We start from the raw sequence: 21486 nt of genomic DNA, 5'->3' as shown, positions 1-21486 counted from the left end.
CAGACAGATTCCCTGCACTAAATGTAACCATCTGTGTTCATGGCTTTACTACATATTTACACACATATTTACACATTTTTTTGTTGTCTACCCAAATCTACACCCATGTTGGCTATATTCTCAAGATGTTAAATACGTTTAAGCTATAAGATCTGTTGTACAGTAGAAGTGGATGACTAATTTTGTCAGCAAAAATATGTCAGAAACATCTCTGCACAAGCCCGTGTGCAGCACAACTGTGCATGAGCTACTTCTTCCCTTGGGCTGTTCCCTTTATAGAAGTCATGAGTGTGCGTACATTTCACACGAGTCTGCTTATAAAACAGAGATTTTCATCACAGTCTGCTAAATGGGTATTTGATTTATAAACTTTTAAAGCTTGAATTGGTTTAATTTTAATAGTGGCAACATCTAATTTTTCATTTAGTAAAAAGAAGGATCTTGATGATTTAATACTAAAAACCAAACATTCTTTTTAATGAAACTGGTGACACGCCTTTTCCCACTTTCTGCGCTAATGTATTGACTACTGGTAAACATAAATGCATGTGAAAACACAAAAAGCTCAGTGCTTAATGGCACCAAAAAGGTCTTATCTGTGAAATGAGTTTAAATACTGATGTATGCTTGACTTTGATCTAACAAAGTCTGGGTTTTTAGTGCTGTCATAGAATGAATCACCCAGAGATTTATTTCAGGTAATCCAGCTCCAGAGTGTGCTGATAATGCCAGAGAGCCAGACTGTTTTGATTTGAAAGGAATCAGCACCTCTGACAAAATGTATAACAGAATTAATGTGACAAGGACAGGACACTACATTTTTTTTTTTTTGGAAAGTTGTTTAGCTGCCACGTTGTCTTTGATCAAACTGAGGTCAGTGAAGGGCTTTGGAACAGCTGCATTTTAATGCAGTCGTGCTGACGTGTTAATGTTGTTGGGTTAGGCTCACTGAAGACTAACTTTTTCTGATCTGAACCACTGGTCATCTGGGTCAAATATAAATGATTTTTGGAAACTGAAGGCAGTGAGATCCTTTCTTTGATTTTTAATAATGTTTTTTTAACTACAGAAGGAGTGCTTACTTCCTGCTTTCATCAGCAAAAGTCAATCACAAGTGTATTCTCTTATGTGTTTCGAGCTGACATACAAATTAGGGCAATTCCTTGTGGGAGACATGTGATCAAAAGAAAAAAAATGCCCTTTGAAAAAGACTCATTTGCAAGACAAAAAGGGCTAGGTCAGTCACTGACACACACAAAAAAAGAACATGTGATGCTAGCCCAAAAATGGAACCATCCTGACAATGTTAAAAAGCAACCCAAATACCCACATTTTAAAACAGCTCCACACAAATAGGTGTAAATAAATATAAAAATAATGTTATGAAATAATATATTCAGTTATATAGCATCTGTTTACAACAGCCTTCTTGGGGGTCTTTATGTTGTAAGGTAAAAGTTTAAAATATTGAATAAAGAACCCGACTGATCCAGGGATAACCTGTGGCCAAACATTAAGATGATAAGAATTTCTGGAACCAAAAGGCAGGACATACTCAGACTGGCAGTGACTCAAACCAGGCTTTTACTGTGAATGCTTAAGTAGCTGGATGCGGATGAGATGGTTCTTTAGAGAAGGACTGTGGAGGCAGAGAGGCAGACAGAGACTGATGCCAGCGATAGAGAGCGTGCGTGTTGTGTGGCAGCCTGCGTGAGAGTGGGCATGCAGGTGACTGCCATCAGTCCTCTGTTGCTGGAGATGAACTGACGAGTCGAAGCTTGGGTGGGCAGGGACTAGTTTTGCAGTTCTAAACATGACAGAGGTCAATTAGTTCTGAGCAAAAGACATAAGCAGAATACAAGGCCTTAGCATAACTACTACAGCAGCAGTTAGAAAGCTCTAGCGGGCAATGACTGGAGACAAGGGCATACTGCACAAAATTGAGAGGTTGAACCACAGGTGCGCACACTGATTGGAGTGGAGCCAGGAGAGTGGGAGATGGAAGGCATCACATATACCACTCACAAACACAGATGCAACACAGCAGAGATGGAAAATAAAACAAGAGACAAAAAGAAGAGGGGAGGGAAAAAAGGACACACGGTGGGAAAGCAAATGGTACAGAGAGAGCATGACAAATTAATGGACTACAATATATCACTTTCGGTAAGCAAGACCAATAGTTATGTTAGTTAGATAGTCAGAGCTTGTGCATACTGGTGGATTAACCATTACAGAAACATAAACAATTATTTTGGTAATTACAAAAGTGTTAATTTAGGACAGCTGTGGCATAAACCTTAAACTGGGTGGTAGTCTAATAAATTTGTTGAGCAAAATCAAAAAGCGCAGATGCAAACAATGAAACGAGGTTGCTTATTCAATCACATTCTTTGATGTGGAAACAAGGTGTAAAAGAGAATGCTACTGATTTAAGATTGTGTCACCACTGACCTCATAATAGTCAGATTTTAAAAAAACAGTGCACAGAATGAGTGATATCCCCCTTTCATTCCATCCGAGTTATCCTTTCCAAAACTAAAAGAGACTTAAGTACACGTCCGTGTGCCTCTTGTGGAGGCCCACAGCAGCCACACTTTAATAAATATGTTAAACTGGGACCACAATTCACCAAAAACTATTTATTGGACTAATTGGCTAAAAAATAAGTAATTTTTTTTTTTTTTAATTCTCTTGACTTTCCTTTCTTCGCTCTTATCTAGCTGTCTGTAATATGGCAGGTTTGCTCCAGTTCTTGCTGCCTGAATAAAATATCAAAGTGCAATGAGCTATGAGATTCACATGTATTTATGGCCTAGTTTATCCACCTACCCAGCTCATGAAATCAAATTTCATATGGCTTGAAGTAAAAGCTGCTGTAACTGCGCTCAGGTGCATGGCTTTTATGTGTTGCTTTCACTCAGTTTTTTGGATATTTTAGCCTTTCAACTTCACTATATTTTGAAATCTACCCACATAAAAAGCCTCAGTTTTAGTGACTATTTCTCAGAACAGCAGAACAAGTGGGTAATTTTGATAATCTATAAAGAGCAGCTTGGTCTTTTGAGGAGGCGTAAAAGTCGTGTCAAGTTTTTTTTTCTTTTTTGTTTGAGTACCTCCCTCAGGAAACCAACCTCCTGGATAAGAGAAGGTCAGAGTAATCAAATACAACAAAAAGAAAGGCAGGCTTGTGCAAGTGAACTATTTGTGTTTGTTGGTATAGTTCACGGATAAAAGAAACAGGTCAAGTTTAGAAGGGGTGAAGAGATGCTGATTTGTTCTTCAGATTAGGATTTTTTTTTTCCAGTTTAATTTTATAACTTCAATCAAGATCAAACAATCTTAAGTGCTTTGAATCCTCCATCTGAACACTTACACATGAACAACCAATCCACACAAAATTTAAAAGCTCCTTTCCGAATTTGGAGCTTCCATTTTTCTAATCTTTGAGTAGTTGTACGGTGTTTGTTTGCTTATTTGTGCCTCCGAGAAACACAAGTAAGTTGGTGGAGCGGCTAGCTGAAGAGGTGGGCATTGTTGGCACAGAGTATGTCAGTTGGAAGTTGTACATGTCTTCCATCTTCTTGTGCATCTTTACCCCAGTGGAGTGTGGTCAGCGTTAAGTTGCTTACAGCACTGTTAGCACCTCACATGGTGGCCTCCTCCCAAACTCACAGAATGAGTCATTTAGAGATTTTTTTTTTTTTACTGCTGGAGTGTAATACCCTATAAGGATAATGTGAAGAAAATAGCCTCATCATGGCCAATGCACAGATGGTTTGTCAGAAATGTGCTCTCCCTGCACCAGTGCTTTGAATTAGTCCTGCCTCAGTGGTGTAGCTCACAGGGAGAAATCCACAACCTGCTCCCCTCCCTCTGTTTCTTCGCCATCACTGCTTGACTCGCAAACATAGTAGGCTATTTGGAAAGTAACTGGAAAGTACTTTGTGTTGCTGCTATAATAATAGTTAGGCTGTTTGAGGGTGTCATTTACTATTAATATTAAGGTGGGTCAAAAGTCTGGGCACAGACTTTTTGACCCTCTCCCCTCAGGCAGGAGGCTACGGTCCATACGGACAGAACCTCCCGCCATAAGAACAGTTTCTTCCCCTCTGCTGTTGGACTCATGAACAATTACCCTAAGACTGTTACCACCACCCTCCACAAACGCTGAGACCCTATGTCTATGCACCTGTCTGATTGCACTGATGTACATATTAGTGGAATATAGTCTACATTCTTTTATCTTTTAATTAGTCTCTGCACTGTATATTTTGTAATTTTGTAATATTGTGCTATAGTTATAGCTCTAATATCTCTGTATATTTGCAATTTGTATACTTGTATATTGTCTTATAGTTTTTATACTTATTTGTTTTTTTTGTTTTTTTTCTGTAAGCACGAAGTACCGCAGCAATTTCCTAATGCTGTGAACCTGTTCACCCATATGGCAATAAAACCTTCTGATTCTGATTCTGATGAGATTTTAAAATATGTTTTTACACAGATTAAAAACAATGAATCAAAAGTGTCTGGAAGAATTTTAGCTGTTAATACCTTTAAATATTGCACGTATCCTGTTGATGTCATGATACTGACTTTCAGCTTTATTTCCATTTTATTTCAAAAGTAACCGAGACACCTGTGATTACTGTTCTTTTGTTATAATCATGAGACAATTAAAAAAATATATATATATTTTGATGTTCCATTTTGTTAGCTCAGTGAGATTAAAGTTTGCTCTCACGAGAACCTTCACAGTAGACCAATAAGGTAGATAGCAAGCTACAGATAATGAGTGAAGCTGTTATGATGGCACTACACAGTGAAGGCATTTGATGTTTTTAAAGTATCTTGGCATTGTGCTTCATAACTGGGACCTGGACACAAACCTGGTGATGCAGTATTTAATACTCACCCCTTCCAGATTCTGTTATATATCAGTCTGCAAAAAAATGTGTTGATCATATGTTAATCAATGGCTGTAACTGAGCACTCAAAACATTTTTTTTAGATTACAAGCACTCTTTTCTGTGCCTTTTAAGCAACTATCATGACCGCTGAATACTGAGGGGTACTTCTGTCATCTTCCTTTTCTTCCTACAGAAATGAACTTTTTCATCTATTTTATGCATATTGCCTCCAAATGAATGTAGTTTGTTGAAATAATGCTCCTCTTGGAAATCCTTGATGTCTTCAATGCTTGTAAAAACAACAAATTTACAAAAGAAACCCATCCAGGCTCTCTCATTTATTTGAATCAAACTTTAAACCCTGCAGATATGCAGGCTTAAACACATGGGGACTTTATGAATGCCACATGGCACTTGATCAATAAACACACTGAGGCAGTTTTCAGACTATGCATACTGTTTTAGAGTATGTCAAAAAAAAGTGTCTTATAGCACTGATGCCATTGTTTTACTATGCCTGCACATGTACATCCCTCTCACATGGCTGAGAATTAGGATTTTCCCTCACGAACAGGACAGAACATTTTGCAGTCACAATATGTTGCCATCAGTCAAGTGAAGAGCTTAGACCAAGCTCATTTTAAATCTTACATCGCCTTGTCTTGTATAGCTGCCACAAGCAGTTTTGTGCTCTCTGCTGTCAAACAGCAAAAATGTCACATTATATAACATTAAATTGAATGCAAAGGATATTACTCTGTTCCCGCCACTGCTTCAAAGTTATTGTAGCATTTTTGAGGTGGATGTTTTCCTCACTTTCTGCTCTGTTGTTGACAAGAATGTTTGAATTAGGATGAGTTAATATGAACATTACAGTTTACAGTTGGATATGATTATCTAAACCAATAATCCCCAGGGGAAAAGTAATATACAGCTTTCTAAACATTGAGATGAATACATTTATTATCTATGCTTGTATTCAGGAAAAATATCAAAACCATTTAATAATAATAATAATAATAATAATAGTGAATGCACACTGAAACTCTATTTTTTTATGGATTTTGAAAACCGTATTATGCAGATGGCTTCTGATAGAAGTAAATAATGATGTTAAAATCCCAAAAAGTGGATTAACTCAATACTTTAACTGGCTTGGTTATAATAATAAAATATAAGACAAAAACCTTCCACTGTGTTTCCATCTGGTCCCTATACATTTCTCAGTGTTAAAGAGATAAAAAGCCCACTGAATGCAAACTGAGGAACTTCAAAACGAAGAATTCTGTTCAAAGTTGATTATGGGAATCAGGTTTTAAGAGATATGCAAATAAACTGACAGAGTAAGAGGCTTTGCATTTCCATCCCATGAATAAAAATGTGTATTTCTAAATTGGTATTCTGGGTGAGAGTCAGACGGATAGTAGCGCTCAACTTTGAACTGAGCTGTGAAGAAATTACAAGGATGGTTTAGCTTACCTACTTGGCAAATACTTTACTACAACAGCAAATCACTGGTTTATGCCAGCACTGACTGATTACAATGCTCCTTAATGAGTATGTATAATCTGTGTTTATCTTTATAGCGCAGCGTGCTTTTTAAAACAATAATGCTTAAAACAGTGCCACAGTTTTACTGTTTTCTTGGCTGCATTTCTCTTTTCTTGCAGGGAGCGCTTACAGGGAATGTATGGATAATGGGACATGGGCACTGAAGAGTAATTACTCCAGTTGTGAACCCATTTTGGAGGAAAAGGTAGGTGTGGTGACACAGGAGTGACCCCACTGTCCTCCACTCTGTAAAGCATCTCAGATAAATTCTCATCATCATCGGAAAAATTGCAATCAGGTGTAGCAATGAAAATGAACGGCGCTGAACCGCATTTTCCACACTGTTAAACACTGTTTTCGGATTACAAATACATTCATGCAGTCTTGCCTGTGTCTTGTAAACAAAGCCGGATGACAAACTGTAAGAGTAATGTACTGTATGTAGCACGTTTTGGCCTGATTACCTCGTACCGTGGCTCTGATTCTGCGTGTTTCTGGGTCTCGCTCTACATTCTTAGATAATTTTAAGCCAAGACTGAAGTATGTCAATGACATTTGCTTTTTTATTCATAGTTAAACCTCAGTACAATGAAGCCTAGATAGACAGCGAAACAGCTGAAAAGATGTACTGTAGAGACAACTCTGTCACACCAATTGATGTTTTTGTTATCATTCTCTTGCCATTAAGTTCAAAAATCTCGGACTGAAATAGTTTACCTGCAGCCAAAGGGAAACATATATTTACTCACCAATGTGGGATCATTACTCGCACAATAATGTTTGCAAATGAAGCTGTTTAAAAGACAAAATAAATAAATAAATAACATTGTCATCCAAGCATAGAATACTTTACTAACTGCTTCATTAAACATGAGTGATCATTTGCATCGGTAATGTAAAAGCTTGGCTTTGAATGCACTCTGCATGCCACTGCCTCTTGATTCCTCTGCTGCTGTGTCACGACACCTAAGCATGTAATTACTTGTGACGACCCATTAGTACATTGAACATGCATTAACATCAAAGATTTGGAGGGAAAGTCACTCTTGTTAAGCACACACACTAGATAGGCTCTTCCAGTGTGTTTATATATTGCTTTGTCTTTGTTCTTTTATTCCAGCTATAACACTAAAGAAGGAATTCATGTGCTGTCTTTCAGAGAGAAAATATCCGATGCATTATAAATAGCGCTGATCATCAACTACTTAGGCCATTGTATCTCTGTGGGAGCTCTTGTCGTGGCCTTCATTCTCTTCTTGTGCTTAAGGCAAGTACAAAAATAGTGCATATTTAAACATGTCCTGTGTGCATGAGACCTCATGGAAGACAATCAGTGAAAGTCACGTCATATTCAGACCGCTTATCATTAACTCGCTTATGTCAAATGAATAGAACTCTGCAGCTCAGCTTCGCTGGACCACTTGGGCAAAGAAGAGCCTAATGTGTGTTTCCCAACACTTCTTTTTGAATCTCTATCTCTTTTCAAACCCTGGCTTGAAAACACACGCACAGGCACACGCACACACACATACACTCCCACTCACTACATCAGTTATGACAAAAAAGGGCAAACACCAAACATCCTGAGATTTGTGTGCTGTGGTTAGATCAATATAGGCTTCTGAAAGCAAATAACGATTATTTTAGCTTGGAGACCAAAATAGTTTTTGTCTTCTGAGATTAAATCTCCCTAGATTTGATAGAAAAATCTGGAACTACTTCTCCACATATAAGTTTCTCATTGGGTGTTTTGGGGCATTCATTTGAAGAATCACCTGTAACTAAAAGTCAAAGATTAACTTTCAGCAGCTCTTTAAAGCTGAAGGTATCTGAATTTTTTGATATAAAACCCCCAATTTGCATGAAAGTGTCTGCTCCCTGAGTCAGAACTGTGTCAGATTTGAACACACAAACATTATACATGCATTTCAAGAGTTAGTACACTTTCAGTTTATCATGAAGTTTTCTGTAGTTATAACCTAATCTAGTGATGATTGCCTACAAACTGCCAGGAACTGCCAACTGGAAAAAATTGATTGGGCTAAAAATGACTTTGCTTTCACACACTCTCTACAATTATAGAACCACCAGAAAATTGATCAAAGGTGTAAAAGCCAATAACCGAGCAAACAATTACAGCAGTCTTACACCAAGTACAAAAATATTCTGCCAATATTCCTGCCTTTAATGTCATGTTACTATGAATAAACCGTCCTTTATTGTTAAACTTTAGACATTTAGACAAACAATGTAGAACAGAAGAAACAAAGTGGAAAAAAGACAAATTGCAAGTGTGTTATTACATTGGAAGAAATTCTCTAAACAAATATCAGGGGGCTGTCAAGTCCTCAAAAAACAAATACTTCAGTGCTTTCAGTTCTGTCCAAGTATGTCTCCTTCACTGTGTGACAGCTTTCTAAAATTTTATTGTTGTTAAGATCGATCTTCCTTCTCAGAACTAATGCTGCAATACAGTACAATAATGATCCTCTCAGTTCTTCTACCTTCAGTGCTGCATTCGGTTTCACTTTCTGCCCGAACTAATGTTGTTGACTGGTTAAAGCCTACTACGTGTAAATCAAACATTATTTCCTCTCGTCTGTTTTTCATGTAATTGGGTCATCAACTTTAAAAATGATAAATGCCTGTTTAGTCTCAGGGATGCTGCTAACCCACTTTAAACATGCATTTTACGTCTCATCAGGAAAATAAATCTTGACCCTGCACATCCATCAAATTTTTGGCCAATCCCTACTCTTCCCTTTCTATCTAAAGTACTGGTTTTCGGTTTTCCAGCAGCTGCAGTCCTTCTTACATAACAATGATATTGATGATGTTTTTCCACCTGGTTCTAAATTCCATCACAGCACAGAATCTCTTCTTTTAAGAGTTGTCAATGACCTTTTATGTATTGTTGATGCTGGTGACTCTGCTGTAATTGTTTCACTGGATCTTACCGTTGCATTTGATAAAGTGTGCCACAAAATCTTGATTTCATGTTTTGAGCAAAGTATTGGTATACATAGCACTGCCCTGAAGTGGTTTAAGTCATATATGGCTTTGTCTTTTTCTGTCACCACTGGCAGTTACTCTTCTAACACTGCCCCCTTAACCTGTGGCGTACCTCTGGGTTCTATTCTGGGTCTAATTCTGTTTTCACTGCATATTCTGCCACTTGGTTCTATATTTAAAAGACATGTTGCTTGGCACTTTTATGCTGATGATACTGATATAACTGCCTCTTAAACGAGTCACCAGCTCCTCTACAAATCCATTAACCTGCGGTGTAGATGAGGTTAAATCCTGACTCTCACAAAATTTCCTTAAACTTAATGAAAACAAAAGTGAAATTTTAGTGATTCATCTCACTCGTCGGCAGGCAGTTACACTTTCCATCACCCCTCAGACCTCGAGCCCCTGGCATCATATTTTAAACCTCAGGTAAAAAAAAAATCTTGTTATTGTCTATAATTCCTTTTTAAAATTTGGCTCACAGATCAAATAAGTTTTTAAAGCCATTTTTTTTTCCAATTAAGACTTTCAAATAAAATTAAACAATTTATTTCTATCAATGACCCAGAGAAAGTCATTCATGCTTTATTACATCAAGACTGCATTACTGCAATTTGTTATATGTCAGACTGAGTAAAACACTAATACCACGGTTACAGCTGGTTCAAAATGCTGCTGCCAGACTCCTGACAGGTACACGGAAGCATGATTGCATTTCGCCCATTCTTAAAATTGTTGCACTGGTTTCCTTTTAAGTACAGTTACAAAATATTGTATTAATAATTATATAAGTGCTTGCAAGGTTATCTGTTAGACCTTTTACAACCCTATGTCCACGCTTTTACACTTAGGTCCATTAATCAGCAGCTTCTAGTAATTCGAAATTCCAGATTGGCCTTTACAGCGACTCGACATTCTCAGTCGCAGTGCTGGAAAACTATGGAATCTTCTCCCTCCTCAAATAGTTTGTCTTCCTCAACAGTCTTTTCAGTCGTGAAGTCATGTCCAATAGTCATTCAGATTTGTTTCAGTTTATTGTGTCATTTCCCCAGTGCATCTCTTTGCTATTTTATTTTATTTTATTACTCTATTTTTAATTAAGTTACTACTCTTATTTTTGCTGTTCTTAAACTGTTTTTGTATTGTTTCTGTGATAATTTTTCTAGTTGTGCAACACTTTGGCCACTGTCTCCTGCTTAAATGTGCTAGATAAATGAATTGACTTGACTTAATTTTGAAAACATTTTAATAAACCATCTCCATCTTGGTTTAGGAGCATACGATGTCTGCGAAACATCATACACTGGAACTTGATCACCACCTTCATACTGAGGAATGTTATGTGGTTTTGCTTCAGCTGATTGACCACAATATCCATGAGAGCAATGAGGTAACAGCATTGATGTGTTATGGGGCTTGAAAGTATTGTAAGGTATTAATTTACTAATACAAAGTCTTTAAATTCTTTCTCTTTTTCAGCCTTGGTGTCGCTTAATTACAACAATATACAACTACTTTTTGGTGACAAACTTTTCTGGATGTTGTTGAGGGATGCTACCTCCACACAGCCATTGTAATGACGTATTCAACAGATAAGCTGAGAAAGTGGGTCTTCCTCTTTATCGGGTGGTGTAAGTATGATTCTTATCACTGCATTTGTCATGCTACGCTCAGCTCAAGGCAAGTTTTTTGTAAAACATATTTCATACACTATGACAACTCAATGTGCTTTACATATTTTATTCAAAACATTGTCAGGAATTAATATACATGTTCTGGTCATAAATAAAAATGAAACCAAATAACACAAAGTTTTATTAAGTAACATTTCCTTTACGGTATACAGATCTGTTTGCACACAGTGTGAAACTTCCCACTGTCCTTTGATAAACCAATAATTCTAAGTCAGTGAATTTTACATAATGCACCAATTCAAAGACCTTGGATAAACCTAAAAACAGTGCACAGCAATTATATTTTTATCCACTGTTAAAATCAGTTGCCATATTTATAGCTGTTTTTTTTCTATGTACTCTGATCTCTCTAAAAGCAGGTTATGAAACACTTCTTTAGAAGAATAAAAGTCCAGCACAGAGAAAATTAGAAAGTGGCCTGTAGGAACATCAAACTTGGACAATATTTATGTATTTGTTTTATGGATCAATTAAATTTCTGATTATTTTTACATTAAATTATGTAAATTGAAAAGTAAAACAAACATGGTGAACACATTAATGTCAGTCTTGATGGTTGCTGATACAAATCATATACACTCCCCTGACACTTTATTAGAAAGGTGATTTAAGTGACTTTGAACATAGCATGTTGGTGTCGGACAGACTGGTCTGCTGGGATTTTCTTACACAACCTCACAACAGTTTACAGAGAATAGTCCAAAAAAAAGTTCTTGTTGATGTCAGAAGTCAGAAGAGAGTAGGCAACCTGTTTTGAGCTGATGAAAGGCAGTACTCAAACAACCATTCATTACAACTAAGAAGAGCATCGCTGAACACACAACACATCAAACCTTGAAGCAGCAGCAGTAGACCACATTGGGTGTCACTCTGTCAGATAAGAACAGGAAATTGAGGCTCCAGTTTACATGGGCTCACCAAAATGAGACAATAGAAGACTGGAAAAATGCTGCATCATTTGGATGCTAGGGTCAGAATTTGGTGCAAACAGCATAAAAGTGGTTCAGGCTGCTGGTGTAATGGTGTGGGATTTTTTTTCTTGGCACACTTTGGACCCTTTAGTACCAACTGAGCATTGTTTAAATGTCATAACCTACCTGAGTATTGTTGCTGACCATGTCCATCCTTTTATGACCACAGCATACCCATCTTCTGATGGTTGCTTTCTGCAGGATAACGCACAATATCACAAATCTCAAACAAACCTCAAACTGGTTTCTTCAACATTATAGTGAGTTCACTGCACTCAAATGGCCTCCACAGTCACCAGCTCTCAATCCAATAGAACACCTTTTGGGATGAGGTGAAACAGGAGATCACATCATGGATGTGCAGCTGACAAATCTGCAGCAACTGTGTGATGCTGTCATGTCAATATGGACCAAAATCTCTGAGGAATGTTTCCAGTTGTTTAATCTTTTTGAGTTTTCAAGGCAAAATTGGGTTCAACCTGTTACTAGCAAGTTGTAACTAACAAAGTGGCTGGTGAGTGTGTATGGCCAAAATGAAAGAGGAAAAGAAGAGGAGTTTGTCAAGCCATACACACATTCAAAAGGAGAATTTGACTTCTCTTGTTTTAATTGAAAACCAGATTGTGACAACACACTTTTATGAGATATTATTGTTTGAAGTAAACATGTGCTCCAGAGTAAAATCCCTTCTCCAGTGAAGAGGAGGGAAATTCTTTAGTGGCTCATATCCGACATAAGAATTTCATTTAATATAAGAACCGGCGCGCAGTGTTCTGAATATGCAGCAGATACCCCGCCATGATCATATAAATTATCGATGCTCACCTTGACTGATAAATCAAGCATGTTGTATGCTGTACAGAGCCAACATCATCAGGCAGAAAAATGCACAAACTGCGTGCATGCTTCCCAGAAACAGTCTGACATTTTCTGCTTCTGTTTATGTTCCGGACATCGTGTGCTCAGGAGAAAGAAAACAACAACAACACCAAAAACAGATACTTCGCTTCAAACTAGGTCATGAGAAAATGAGTTAATGGAGCTTTGTGAGCACAAGATTAAAATCTAAAGTCTTATCAGCAGATGTAGAGAGTAGAGTAGATGATGGTGAACGACAGATGGATGATAATAGTGGGAAGCACATACTAGCTTTAAAATATGAATTAAAAAAGGAGATTACACACATATTAATCAAATTTGTAATTCTCTGATATTATTGTAATTGTAAGTACTGGCAGCTTTTCTTGTAAAGATTAGATAAGCAGAGTTGTTTCCATTTGCAGATCCACTCATCAGTTCCACTCTGCTCTCATGATTTCTGCTGAAATTTAATATCACTGGACTCCACATCCATATTTAATGTATTTTCAATTAAGCCATTAACTTCATGTTAGGAGTGATATATATATGCAACAGAGTATAAATATTATGGCATATACTTTATTGCAGGTACTTTCTCATTGTGCCACTAGTTTGGAGAGATTTCTAATTAGTTTCATTAGGATGTGACAGAAGTGGGTCACACAAACTCTCTCCTACCACAGGCCCGATGAGCTGGGATCAAAATTTCTTTTGATCTGTGTTTTATTTAAAGTAATTTTACTGATCGTTTAGCAGATTTATGAACATCTTTTTCACTTTGTGGGTTTTTTTTTTTTTTAACAGCTTGACTATATCTGGTCAGCTTTCTGTATGCTTTTAACATTTCTGATTTATGCACTAGATAAGCTACCTGGAAGATATTTAGCTCAATTAGTGTGTCAGATCAGCCTCATGGAGAACAAGATTAGAATCAGCTGCATGCTGAAAAAGAGTGGACTTTCCTTGAACTGTGGTCTGGTCTGCTTTTGGGCAGCAGTGAGATATTCCAAAGGGCTTCACTTTCTTGCTTTAATGTAACCAAAAGGCTTTGATGCAGGAAAGTCTCAAGACAGCTAATAAAATAAGTGTATGCTCTGAATGAAGATCACACTCGTGTTAAAATAAATAACAGACTGTTGATTGATACAGTTGGAGCAGTTGCTCCTTCGTAAAAAGGTCATTGTTTCTTTTCTTTTCTTTTCTTTCTTTTCTTTCTTTTCTTTTCTTCTTTTCTTTTCTTATTTTCGTTTCTTTCTTTTAAACATCTCGGCATATTCAAGCACAATCAGTCTTTGTCAGGCCTAGCACCTAACATGCTGATTTGACATATTATGGTTAACATTTGCCCTTTGTTCAGCACCGACTAGTGTTAGCTGTACGGTGAATGGTACAGTCAAAATGAATAGCTCAGATATATATCGGCAGCACGGTGGCGCAGTGGTTAGCACTGCTGCCTCACAGTTAGGCTGGGTTCGATCCACCTTGGCCAGGCCTCTCCCTCTCTCTGTGTGGAGTTTGCGTGGGTTTCCTCTGGGTACTCCGGTTTCCTCCCACATTCCAAAGACATGGACTTACTGGGGTTAGGTTAACTGGCTACTCTAAATTGCCCATAGGTGTGAATGTGAGTGTGAAAGGTTGTTTGTCTCTGTGTGTTAGGCTGGCGACCTGTTCAGGGTGTACTCTGCCTCTTGCCCTACAACAGCTGGGATAGACTCCAGCCCCCCTGTGACCCTGAACAGGATGAGTGGAAGCGAATCGATGGATCTATATATATATAAAATTCTCATGGTTATTATACATTTACATTGATTCATTATTTGTCTGCTGGACAAGGAAAAGCAGTTGTATGAGTGAAGCTCCTTTTGGCAGAAATTATGTTACTGTTGCTGATACACATATAACCCTTCAGGGGAGGAAAAATGGGAGCATGTTCTTTTTTCATGGTTCTGCATGTAACAAAACAAAAACAACAAAGCAAAAAAAAAAAAAAAAACCCAAACTTTCTTTGATTCTCATCTTTATTTTTCTGATCTTCTTTCTTCAGTGCCATCAAAAAGGAAATCTGTATTACAAATGTATAAAATTGTATTTTATTGTGGATTGTTACATTTTTCTCACTTAAATAACTCTTCTTCATTATTCCAGGTATTCCATGTCCTATAATTGTGGCTTGGGCCATAGGAAAGCTGTATTATGAAAATGAACAGTAAGAATTGCCCTAATAATTCATAGTCATATAATTTGAATGTTTATGGAATCATTTCTTTAATTACCTCCACCAAGGAGGTTATGTTTTTGGTAGCATTTGTGTGCGTATGTGCATGTATGAGTGCATGCATTCTGTCTGTAAAAATGATAGCTTGGAAAGTTTTGAATGAATTCTGAATAAACTTTGTAGCGGTATCGAGTGAGGTTCTGTTAACAATTTATTAAAATCTGGCTTACACCCACAACAGTCATCAAGATCAACTTAATGAATTATTGGTCGAAATATGACAAAAAGCCTCATAACTTAGAAACTATGAGTCTTACAAGTGTGCATTGCCAACATGTAGAGAGTACCATATACAGATTTAAAATATCACTTCACATTTGACCTCTGACCTCTCCTTCAAGGTCGACTGAATGATCTTGAAGTTCACAATGGTAATAATGCTATATAGAGCTATCTAAAACTATATTTCTTAATTCCATTTTTTGTATTGACAACATATAGGCATATAGGGAATGATATATGGGGACTCTAAATATCACATTACTAACCCCTGACCTCTTCTTCACGTTCAAATAAGGTCAAACTTTGATAAAATGTCTTTTATCTTTGAAACTCTGCTTTAAATTCTACTGCCTTTGTTTGTATTGGAAACATTTAGGAAATGATATTCGTATATGGTGATTCTAAATATCACATTGTAGTTTGCATCCAAATATGTCACATTTGACCTCACTTTAACATTTCACATTTGCCTTTCTTTCAAGTTGATCCCAAATGTGTTCTATCTTTAGAGAAAGTATTATCAAGAGAAAGAGGAAGAGAATGAATACACACACACACACACACACACACACACACACACACACACACACACACACACACACACACACACACACGCACACAAAATAAAAAAATAATATCATACTCAAAATTATATCAAGTATGTTATGATGGATTTAACAGGGCAGATAACAAAAGACTGTACTTTGTTCAGGCTACAAACATGATATAATACTTTTAAAAAGAACAAAGAAAACAAAATGAATATACAGTATTCACAATACAATACTATTCACTTAAAAGTAATTACTGCACAGAGAGCGAGTTGCTTTGGGGGAGGTTTGCACTCTTGGAGTCCTTCTTGTGCAATTGTACTTTTCTTCTTTTTCTGTCAACAGATGTTGGTTTGGTAAAGAACCTGGAAAATATATGGACTACATTTACCAAGGACCAGTTATTCTTGTGCTTTTGGTGAGCTACAACAAAGATATTGCACTGTAAATTCATTGCCATTACAGTATTTGTACATTATTTACTGAAGTTATATCACACATTTTACATTAATATAGAAAATCTGCCCTGTACTGAATAATTTTTGAATTACTGTGCAGCGACTAGATATTAGAAACAGTAGAATTACAGTAGAAATACAATACAGTGTAAGTCTATAGCCACCCATCATTTCTTTAAATTTTGTTGGGAAAAGCAGAGATAAGTGAAGCTATTTATTGAAAAATGGAAAAAAATTGAATATTTGGTTTGACGATCTTTAGTCCTCAACACAGCCTGAACTCAGCTTTCTTCTAATTTAGTTAAATAGTCTTCAGGAATAGTTCTCCAGGTTTTTTGAAGGACATTCAGAGCTCTTCTTTGGATGCTGTCTGCCTTTTGTTCTGTTCTCTGTCAAGATGATGCCACACTGTTTTAATAATTTTGACATCCGGGCTCTGGGGAGGCCAGTCCACGAATGATAGTATACCATTGTTTGTTTTTCTATTCAGATATGCTTTTACTGCACTAGCAGTGTGTTTGGGATCATTGTCATGCTAAATGTGAATTAACCAAGAAAACCAAAAAAAAATATCCCTGTTAAAATGGTCAGGTACAAGGACTGAGCTGAAAATGAGTGAAAAAGCAGCCAATGTCCAAAGAAAAACTGGTTCACTGGAAGCAAAATATAAGCAAATGAGGAGTTACTCGAGACTTTGCACAGAACTGTAATCTTAAGGCCTCCAAAAAAAAAGTACTTCGGAAAATAAGACATTGATTTCATATAAATATATGTGCTTATGTACAGGTCCTTACCAGCATGTAGTATTTATGATTTATGTGCCCCTCACTGTCTTGTTAAGAAAAAGGATGTGCTTTGACTTGTCTTGTCCTCTTCTCTCCCAACTCAGCATTGACTGAGCTGTCTGTTTACTGATGACTGTCCTTTGTGTATAACACATATCATTAGCACAGGATTTAAAAGTAATTATTTCTTTAAATTTTCTTCTTCTTCTAGATAAATTTTGTTTTCCTCTTCAATATAGTTCGAATTCTTATGACCAAACTAAGAGCTTCAACCACATCAGAAACAATACAGTACAGGTGAGTCGATTTTGTTGTTAACTGTGTAGAAATTTAGAAGTAGTACGCTTTGTCTTTCCACTTCCTTCTTTGAAGGACAATATGTAGTGTTTTAAACTGTGAGTATATATATATATATATATATATATATATATATATATATATATATAGCATTAGAGTTATTATAGCTTTTTTTTACCCTTCATCAGCATCAGACCATGATACAAATCCATGAGTCTTAATAGCTTATCAGTGAGTTATACTTAGCCATAAAGTGATAAGGCAAAAAAGAAAACTTCACTTAATTCATTCTATTTTAATGTGTCAGTGAAACACAGATACTTATTTTTTGTGTCTCAGAATTGTGAAAAGTGGTTTTCCTGGTGGCTTAACACAAATATGCAATCAACAAAACACATAGCAGAAACTCATAAGAATGAGGAAGAAGAGTATTTCAGAAACTGCTGATCTACATAAACGTCTCTAGGGGTTAAAGAGAATAGTCCGATAAAGAGCAAATATCCTGTGAGCAGCAGTTTTCTGAGTGAAAACGCCTTGTTGATGTCAGAAGTCAGAGGAGAATCAGCAGACTGCTTTGAGCTGGTAGAAATGGTAAATGGTAAATGGACTAGTTCTTATATAGCGCTTTTCTACTCAGTCAGAGCACTCAAAGTGCTTATACAACATGTTTTTTTTACATTTACCCATGCACTCCCATTCATACAAGCACTTCCATGTTTACTAAGCTAAGTGCTTTTAATTAGCTAACATTCACACACATTCATACTCCGACAGGACGGTCGGAGAGCAACTTGGGGTTAAGTATCTTGCCCAAGGATACATTGGCATGTAACCTGGAGTAGCCAGGAATCGAACCGCTGACTTTCCGATCAATAGGAGACCTGCTCTACCTACTGAGCTACAGCCACCGCCAAAAGGCAACAATAACTCAAATAGGTACTTGTCATGACCGAGGTATGCAGAAGAGCATCTCTGAACATGTCGAATGCTGAAGGGCCTGATGGGCTACAGCAGCAAAAGACCAAAATGGGTGCCACTCCTGTCAGCTAAGAAGAGTCTGGGTTTCTGCTGCGACATTCAGATGGTAGGGTCGGAAATTGGCATAAACAACAAGAAAGCTGGATCATCCTGCCGTGTATCAACAGTTCAGGCTGGTGGTGGTGGTGTAATGGTGTGGGGATATTTTCTTGACACACTTTGAACCTGTTAGTGTCACAGCCAGGGTTGAGACGGGCGGAGAAGGGCCAAAACGGAGGACTCCAGAGACAGACATAACTTAAAAGAGGTTTATTTGGGAGGAGAATGAATACAAAAGTCCTACGGAGGGTGACGAAGGGAAAACACGGGAAACACAGGAACAGACTGGCACGTAAACATCAACGACGCGACAAAGAACACATGGAAACTGAGGGCTTAAATACACAATGGGTAATCAGGGTAAGAGGAAACAGCAGGGCACAGCAGGTGAGGCAAATTAAACTAATAACACAGGGGAAGCAAAACTAAACACAAAGCACAGGGAAAACCAGACTGTCAAAATAAACAGGAAGTGACTAACCAAGGAACATGCAGACCCAACACCGGGAACAGGCACACAGACTCAGGACAGAGACGCAGACTAGTCACAATACTAGGAGACACAAGGAACCAGAAATGACTGAGGGCAAATACAAAAGATAACAAAACACAATAGAAACAATACCAAAAAAAACATAAAACACTGGGCCAGCGGCCCAGGACATGACAGTTAGTACTACGTGAACATCGTTTAAACACCACAGTCTACCTGAGCATTGCTGCTGAACATGTCCCTCCCTTTATGGCCAAATCTTTTCATGGCTGCTTCTAGCAGGATTTTGCACAATATCACAAAGCTCAAACCATCTCCAACTGGTTTCTTGAACATGACAAATTCACTTTGCAAAAGGCAAAAGGCAAATGTCACCAGATGCCAGTCCAACAGTGCAGCTTTGGGATGTGCTGAATGTGACATTTGCATCATAGATGAGCAGCTGACAAATCTGCAGCAACTGTATGATGCTGTCATGCCAATATGGAATGTTTGCAGCACTTTGTTGACTCTATACTGCAAAGAACTAATGCAATTCTAAAGGCATAAGGGGGTTCAACCTGGTACTGCTGAGATCTACTTAATAGAGTGTCACTGTAAGTAAGAATGAAACAAAATAAGTATTATTTTTTGTGTTTTAACAGTCTCTCAATGGCATTTGGTTTTGAATTAGAAGATGTTGTAAAAAGCATTATAAATGTGCTTTTTACATAGAAAAAAGACAAGCATCTTGCATGAAGTAGTTATGCAAGAGGTTGTTTCATTTAATCCCACTAGTTACTGTTAGCGGTGAAAAACCTCTAGTTTCTCTGGTTTTGTGTTACTAGACTAGATGACTGAGTAGAGATAGCAGAGATTTGGTCTACACTTGATAGGATTGAGCTGAGTGCACACCCGAATTATGTTGTTATGTTGTGTATCTGAAATGTCTGAAATAGTGAGCTTGTTTTCCTACCTGCTGTTACTGTGTCAAGTGTGTGTCTCTAGTGGGAATTATTTCAAGTACACAGAGTATTTTCAGTGTCACAGCTCAGGCAATTTGAATGCAGTCTTTTCTGGCTGGGGTTGGATTTCTGAGCCATGCAAATTTAAGTCAATGCAGAACAAGGGTTTCAAGTTTAACTCCTTGACCTACAAATAGATTTTTCCCCTCATATTGCATGAAAATTATAATCGGTAAGCACAAAGAAAGGTTTCTGGTCATCTTTAAATTATAGCTCATATTTAAAGTCGCTGCCATGGTGTTTGTGTGACTGACTGAGACTGAGAACCTCCCATGCCTATGTGGCATATTGGGCGGCAAACGATCGCCACTGGGCATGATCTTGTGCCCGTGTTTCAGCTTCTTCCAATGGAATATTCGATGTTCTGAGGTCTTGGTGGAATGACCTTCGCCAGGTATTGCGGGGGCATCCTTGGGGTCTTTTGGTGCCCGGGGGCTGCCAGCGCATTACCATCTTCAGGATCCTTGAGTCATCCATGCGAAGGACATGGCCGGCCAGTCGGAGTCTTCGACGTGCGACGATGTTGTGGAGTTTGACTGAGCCACTCCTTCGCAGGACCTCTTCGTTGGTGATGTGTTCGGTGTAGTGGATGTTCAGAATCTGGCGAAGTCACCGTTGTTGGAAGACGTCCAGCTTGGTGTTAATGCTGGCCAACGACTTCCAGGTCTCACTGGCGTAGATGGCGGTCGGGATGACTATTGAATTCAGCAAGCGGAACTTGATCTTGAGGGAGATGGTTGGGGAGGACTAGATCTTGTTCATCCTCCGAAATATACTGCGGCCGCCTTCCTGATGCGGCACTTGACGTCCACCTCCGCGTCACCATCATGGGAAATCACACTACTGAGGTAGGTGAACTCCTCCACTTTTTCCAGCCGCTACGTCCCAATATAAATCCCCCGTTGTGGGTCCGTGGAGCTGACGAACATGACCTTTGACTTCTGGGCCCTCATCCTCAGGCCAACTTTGCCGGCTTCTCCTCCCAGATCGGTCGTTGCATGCTGTAACATGCTGTCTCGCCTTCTTCGATCAGGGCGATATCATCGGCGAAATCCAGGTCCCCGAGGCGGTTGTGATCGGACCAATGGATGCCGGCTTCAATGCGGGCACTGGCTCGCCTCATGACGTAGTCGAGGACAACGAGGAAGAGCAGCGGCGACAGGATGCAGCCCTGCCTGACGCCCGTGGTGATCTCGAAGAAGTTGGTGTGGCTGCTTCCTGTCTTGATGCAACAGTTCGATCGCAAGTACAGGTCCTTGAAGATCTTGATGAAGTTGGCCGGGACACCGAACAAGCACAGCATCTGCCAAAGAGAGTCCCGG

The 21486-nt window shown here is 38.2% G+C and overlaps 1 protein-coding gene across 1 annotated transcript in view; it reads left to right on the top strand.

The window, feature by feature from the left end:
* LOC115795641 (corticotropin-releasing factor receptor 2) overlaps positions 1 to 21486 on the top strand; it is a 42246-nt gene that overhangs the window by 12608 nt on the left and 8152 nt on the right. The window contains 10 exon segments of the mRNA XM_030751636.1: positions 6584 to 6669; positions 7626 to 7644; positions 7647 to 7731; positions 10750 to 10823; positions 10826 to 10866; positions 10956 to 11014; positions 11016 to 11107; positions 15148 to 15208; positions 16396 to 16468; positions 17505 to 17590. Coding sequence (XP_030607496.1) covers positions 6584 to 6669; positions 7626 to 7644; positions 7647 to 7731; positions 10750 to 10823; positions 10826 to 10866; positions 10956 to 11014; positions 11016 to 11107; positions 15148 to 15208; positions 16396 to 16468; positions 17505 to 17590 — 676 coding nt within the window.

This window comes from Archocentrus centrarchus, chromosome 17 (genome assembly GCF_007364275.1).
Source record: "Archocentrus centrarchus isolate MPI-CPG fArcCen1 chromosome 17, fArcCen1, whole genome shotgun sequence".
NCBI lineage: Eukaryota > Metazoa > Chordata > Actinopteri > Cichliformes > Cichlidae > Archocentrus > Archocentrus centrarchus.
This window is presented reverse-complemented; position numbering and strand designations above follow the sequence as displayed.